The sequence below is a fragment of the Lathyrus oleraceus genome, chromosome 3 (assembly GCF_024323335.1).
Source record: "Lathyrus oleraceus cultivar Zhongwan6 chromosome 3, CAAS_Psat_ZW6_1.0, whole genome shotgun sequence".
In the NCBI taxonomy this organism is placed as follows: domain Eukaryota; kingdom Viridiplantae; phylum Streptophyta; class Magnoliopsida; order Fabales; family Fabaceae; genus Lathyrus; species Lathyrus oleraceus.
This window is the reverse complement of record NC_066581.1, coordinates 72406940-72413935: the sequence shown is the minus strand read 5'-3', so window position 1 is coordinate 72413935 and position 6996 is coordinate 72406940. Positions and strand designations below refer to the sequence as shown.

At 35.7% G+C, this 6996-nt stretch overlaps 1 protein-coding gene across 1 annotated transcript; it reads right to left on the bottom strand.

Annotated features, from left to right (window-relative positions):
• Positions 1 to 562: 562 nt before the first annotated feature.
• On the bottom strand, positions 563 to 1318 carry LOC127129734 (uncharacterized). The gene is made up of 2 exons (XM_051058863.1): positions 1169 to 1318; positions 563 to 1099 (listed from the first exon to the last, which is right to left on the bottom strand). The coding sequence occupies exons 1-2, from the start codon at positions 1316 to 1318 to the stop codon at positions 563 to 565; spliced, it is 687 nt and encodes a 228-aa protein (XP_050914820.1).
• Positions 1319 to 6996: the final 5678 nt, after the last annotated feature.

The following is a 6996-nucleotide window of genomic DNA, read 5'->3' as shown; positions in this document are numbered from 1 at the left end:
TTTGGGCTTCCTCCACTGCTTGGGATGTCATTATTCTCTTATGGTCGAGGTTAAGCTCCAAGTCTTCTTTCTCCCTTGTAAGTCTACCAAGATTAGATCATAGGTTAGCATTCTCTTTCTCTAAGCTCTTGATAGTCTCCTTGAGTCTCCCAACCTCAAAGGTAGGAATAACTACAAGCACCGACTGTTGGATGTTCATAGATGGCTCCGTTGAAAATGACAACACAATTTATTCAACCATGTCCTTAACCCACTATGTATAAGCTTCCTTGGAAATGCAATTATTTTTCCCTAACTCAGACCTTCCTTGAAGACGAACCTCCCTCCAAGCTCTGACAATCTTTCTTAGAAACTCTAGATTGTCAACCCCTTCATACAAGACAAACTCATCCACATGCTCGGGATCTGGTTTGCATAACAACGTATAACCTAACTGACGTAATGCTAACCTTGGATTGTAGTTAATCCCACTCTTTGTACCTATGAGGGGTACATTGGGGAAATTACCACAACTAAGGATGACCTTGACATCATCATAAGCTCTGAAGTACCATAGAATATCTTAAGCAATCAGAGACATGATCCTCTGAGACCACTTGAGATTGTCCTTGTTCTCGACGAAATGGCCATTGTTGGGTAGGTGCGAAATAAACCACCTATATAACGGAGGAACACAACATACAATAGTACCCTTCTTCTTATGAGTCCTCATATAAATATAGTAATAAGTGTCAGCAAGAAGCATATGAACCAGATTGTTGGACAGGAAGATATGAATAAATGCAAGGTTCACAAAGTCTTCCATACCAAGAAACAATATAATCCCATAGATGAGAAAATAAAAAACAATGATGAAAGCATTCCAACTTCCAACATTAGCAAAGGCAATGGCCTTCTCTACCAAAAAATTCAGAGTAAAATCATGAGTTCCACCCTTAGGCTTAAGACTGAGCTTGACTTCCTTTTTCTCCAAATGTAAAGCTTCAGCTAAAAGATGAGACTTAGGTAGTTCCTTGGTACTGACGAAAGGAACTTGATCCTTAATTCCGACACCCAATATATGTGAGTATTCCTCCAACGTCGGATCCAACAGATAATCCTGAAAAGTGAAACACCTCATGAGAGGATCATAGAATTACACCAAAGTATGAACTGTTGTAGTGTTCACTTCAGTGTTGAGAATACCTAGGAGATTCCCATAGGCCTTCTTGAAATCTTCTATGTGATCCAGAACCAAACGAGTTCCCAATCCCTTCAAAGCTTTCAACTGGGCTTCCACAAACTTGTAACTGAACACACCTCTTCTGCAAGGATTCATGCTATCTCTGAGTATTCGACAACAAACTAGGCTCTCGGATTCGATGTAATGATGTTCTATGGTATGCAAATGATATGCAACAACATGGCACATTCTGGATAATCTGAACATCCTGCTTGATGTAGGTTCAAATGGTATGTTATCCACCCACATTCCTGCATCTGCATTTGACAATTTAATTTCGTTACGATAATGTTGAAATGACAACTGAGTTAGAGCTTACCCTGGATTCACCATTTTTTTGCGAAGGTTCTTGTCTTTGATTGCACGCATGAAGTTTTGTGTGCACTCTATTATCATGGTTATTGTAAGCACTCTCAATAAAAACATGTCTATCTGAAATCAAACTGAGATTGGCTTATGGAGTAACATGTGTTCTGAGATGACTAAGGAAGAAACCCCAACCACCAACGGTTTCACCTTCAACTAGAGCAAAGGCAATTGGAAATACATTATTGTTGTCTTCTTGTTTAACATCCATAAGGAAGGTGCCCTTGTATTTTTTGTATAACCATGTTCCATCAATTTGAATAATAGGTTTGCAGAATGCGAAACCTTTGATGCATGGTTGAAACGTCTAAAAGAGTCGGTGATATATTCTATATTCACCAACACAAGTTTCGTCTGACGTAAATGCTAGCAATGTCTCCATAATTGCAACAGTCCCTGATGCGATGTCTTAAGTGCCCATAAAAATTGTGGCAATTCTTTGTATGAATCTTCCCAATTGCCGAATACTTGTTCAACAATCTTTATCCTTGCAATCCATGCTTTCTTGTACGAGGGAGTATAATTATATTGTGTGAAGATTTGAGATATTATTATACTCACCTTCACTGACGAGACTTTGTTAACAAGCGGAAAAATGTCTTGACATATCAATTAAGCGCTTAATTTTCGGTGATCTTGTACAATATTATTGGCAGTGCAACTGTGAGGTGGGCTTATAGAAGCTATCTACCAAGAATCACATATATTCCTATGAGACACAGCCATCTGAAACTTGCAAAGAACATTACGACATTCAATGACACACCTTCTTGAATCAGTGCGTTTCACAGTGAAATCAACAAAGTTATCCATGTGAAATTTTTTGATAGCTCGCACACATTCTTTGTTAGTGCGGAACTTGTCTCCCATTTTTAACTCACCCTCTGACCATGTATATGGGTTATAAAAAATATTGTTGGATGTGTCATTATCATGCAAGTCCATGTTTGTCATATGTTTAGGAGGAAAGTATACATGACTTCGAGGTAATGATGCTCGATGATTGTCATCTTCAATGTTGTTGTTCAACATATGATTGACCCGTGTCTCACTTTCTTCTTCTTCTCCGTCAGCGACGTCGACTTCTGCTTCGGCATCGACTTCATCTGAGTCTTCTGATTCAAATTCATCAGATTCAGCATGATCATTTATTTGAGATTGTTGAGATGGTATACTTTGTTGGAGATTAATATATAACTCAATAGAGTTGAAACCAGAATGTTCGTGACTAACAAACATATATTCAACATCTTCATCATCTCGCATTTTTAGCGGGTAAAATTTACATTTATTGTTTTCGAAGTAAATTGGATTCTGGTATGTGATTTGTGACACATGACAAGATCCTAGATAGGTTTCTATTTGTTTTTTCAAATGCGAGAAATTTGAATTTCTCTTGATTGTAAATCAGACAATTTTGGTATTTCGAAAACTAAACCCGTATACATCAGAGTCATATGTCTCATTGTTGCATTAATAGTAAGAGCATTAATAGAAGAACGTGACAAGACCATGCATGCAAGATCACTCACCAATCCAATTGGCGACTGCTTTGGAAATGTGTACATAGTCTCCAGTCCATTTGGCGCCTTCTATGCATGCCCTCGAGATTCTGCACTGCATGCCTTAGCCATGCAACCTATTGAAAAGATTATGCATGGAAGACCTGCCATGACATATCCATGCAGCTAAACACCTAGGAAGTCGCCAATTGAAATGGTGCTAGCATGTAAGTGTTATATGTGATCGCCAATTCAGATGGCGACACATTTATTACTAGCATGGGCACAAGTACATATTTTTCATTATAAATAGACATAGAAACCAACACTTCTTCCTCCGCAACAAACAGTTCTTCACATTTATCTCTCATATTTTCATCAGTAACCAACACTTCTTCATCCGTAACACTATGAAAAAATGTCTTTACTCACTATGGGTGAACCGCACAGAGGAAATGTTGCCAACATAACGACTTGTGTAAGTGTATATGTAAAAACATATTTTCTTATATTTTTTTAACACATTTCTTTTATGAAAAAACTTATTTTGTTGTTTATTTTTTAGGATGTTTCTAAGTTTCAAACTCGTGTCCATGAATTTGTTGTCATCGACGAGTCGATTCAATCTTATGTCGACCTCGCCGGTTTTGGACATGTTAGCAAAATCATGTCTTGGTCGGTTGATAATAAGTTTATTCTAGCTTTATGTGAAAAACGGCGTCCCAAGACACACACATTCCGGTTTCCAACCGATGAATATACTATAATATTAGAAGACGCGTACATGTTATTGGGGTTGTCTATCGAGGGTAAGGCGGTAAATGGAAAAACCAACTATGTGAATTCAATTTGCATGGAACTCTTGGGTGCTAATTGGTTAGATGATAACTAGAGAGGTTAAGGTATACTCCATTCACGTCTTAAGAAATATTACAACAACTTACAGTTAGATAAAAATTCTGCCGAAGATGCTCGAATAATAAAAACTAGGTGTTATATTATGCTTTTAATTGGTTTATTTTTATTTCCCAAAGGTAGTGATTCTAGTATGCATGTTATGTATTTACCCTTATTAAGACATGTAAATAGAATAAGAAGTTATAGTTGGGGCCCGCTTGTTTGGCTTATCTTTATAGCTCTTTGTGTAAAAATGCACACAAAGGCACATGTACATTTTCTGGATGTGCTGTCTTGCTCCAAGCATGGGGTTGGTCCAAACTACCGTCCCTAGCGCCCGTCAACCACAACCTATTCACATTCTTGTACGCACAAAAATTAGTTCTTAACAATTAATGATATTTACTTACTTTACCGGTTATCATCTCTAAATAGTATATTTACTTTTTGTGTGTAGATGGTCGGCTCGTGGTATGAGTTACAACAGATGTCCTAGACACTGTATTACCCAGTGTCACAATCTCTTGGATCACCTTCGACCAACAGATGTATTTCCATTAACCGAACTAATTCGTAATATTTTTTTTAATATCACTCATATCTAATATATTTTTACATTTCGGATCATTTGGCGTCCGTATTTAAACTTGGATCATGACCATGAAATCAACGAACAAGATGCAACCGTTTGGACTACATACACACTGATCATAAGGTTCACCACTATGGAGACGCATCATAATGATCGTGTTAAATTGCAGTTCGGCATGCTTCAACACATTCCAGATCCCCCGACAAACCTCGAAGAATGGCATCTACGAAAGAGTTAACGACTAATGGAACTTTAACCCTTAGCAAGGCCTCGCTAGATCTGAGTGTGGAAAATGGAAGCATTGACAAGACCATGTCTTAAGTGACGTTGTGATGCTAACCGGAAAAAAAAAACTCGTAATTATATGGCTTGGTACATATCGGTTGGATTTGAGTTTCTAGTCGAGGATATGTACCTCTACGACTCATGCCAAGTAACTTACACACAAGAAAGTTCAACATCTAACCCCCTCACACTATTACCAGGCCGATTACTCACAACCCCTACCCATCCAAATTATTCGCCCACAAACAGACAAATCTACGACCTTAACATGCCAAACACCCAACCATAATACCAAGAGTATCCCCCGTACCACCACCAACAAGAAGATCAGCATCAAGACACCCAACATCACTATGCACCTAACACATCACCCTACCATAGCCGCCTTAGCCAAAACACTTAGCGATCATTTAACACCAACCGTCTCTCCTACTATAGCCAAGAAGCGCAAACATCACAAAACCAAAACATACAATAACCATATGGCTACCAAACACCACAACAACCATTTCAACCTTTCCTCGACGCATCATTACACCAATTTCGCCCTTCAATCATCCTGGTCGCCCTCTTATAACTCAAGCATAGCTCAACTACTCTGGCATGGGTTACAAACTTAGTTATGGCGGTAGCGCTTCATTGCATACACATGACTACATGGATTTGTCTAAATATCTTAGGGAATCTCCTGCAGGTGGTGGTGATGTTCCTGGGCACTCAAATCCTCAAACACCTGGGGTGAATCATCAACGTGGATTAGAGCCACGCGTTCGGGTAGCTATGAGATGTGGTATCGGAGGTCGGCTGGGTCATCTCGGTCAACGACATTAGTATTTTTTGTATTCTTATGTAAACACATTAATATTAATACTAATTGATCCGATTTCGACTTTTAAATAAAATGTCCATAATTTTACTTTTAAATAAATTATATAACACATATAAGTGTCAGATCGATTGGCGTCTCCTCTTATTCCTTACACACAGACGTCAGACCAATTGGTGCATTCTCTTATTCCTTACACACAGACGTCAATTGGATTGACAGTACTAGATGCCGAAGTCAATCCAACTGGTGCATCCTCTTTAAATTAAAAAATAGTCGTCAATTAATCTGACACATGTGCTTCAATATGGGATAATTTAAAAAATTATATGTGGATTATTTAAGATTTTTTTTTAAAAATTACGTTATTGAAGTAAAAAATTCGAATAAAATACTATTAAAAATAAAATCAGTATAACTATAGATTGGAACAAGCACAAAGCGAAATCTATTAGTACTATCATTTTCTTTATATACAAGAAAATTAGTAAAATTTAGTGAATGGAGATGCTTTTATTGTTTTAAAGACGTAAATTATGATGCACAAAACTGTATGTCCCGATGACAAATTAACCACTGAAAATTGAACTACAAACTAACATGAGATCAATACGTAATAATGTCGGAAATATGCACACTATCTACCACATAATTGACCAGTACTATATTTTCTTAATCCATAAGCATTTTTTTATGTACGTTCTTAGTTCCTAAGTTTTCATTTTAATGTTATCTTTTTTAAAAGTTACTCATTTTTTATGATATAGGAATTGATCATATCCATTACGAACTCATATATATATATATATATATATATATATATATATATATATATATATATATATATATATATATATATATATATATATATATATATATATATATATAATCATAGTAAAAATTCAGGTTAGAATTTAGATGATTATGTATTCATTAATGACATAACTAATGACCAAGTTTTTAAATTTAATTTAATGTTTAATTTTAATCTCTTAACCAAATAAAAACGTTATAAATTACTTTTAATTTCATTTATGTTATTTTATTTGATTGTTTTAATTAATTTTTGACAATAAAAAAACAAATATTAAATTCTAGTGACAAACGTGACACTAAAACAATTAATATAAATCTAAATCGACATATATAAATTAAATTAAGAGTATTTTGTTTTTTGAGATTAAAACAAACCACCGCAATTTAACATTTGTTGATTTAAATTTATATCAATGATCTTATTGTACGTGAGCAAAGTTTAAATTTTTTTATCAAAAATGAGTGGAATGAAACAAATAAAGAAATGAAA

Excerpts from the sequence above, each read along its gene's own strand:
- LOC127129734 (XM_051058863.1), bottom strand. The coding sequence starts at position 1,318 with ATGAATCCTTGCAGAAGAGGTGTGTTCAGTTACAAGTTTGTGGAAGCC. Across the intron at positions 1,100-1,168 it reads TAGGTATTCTCAACACTGAA|GATTATCTGTTGGATCCGAC; the intron begins GTGAACACTACA and ends TTCACTTTTCAG.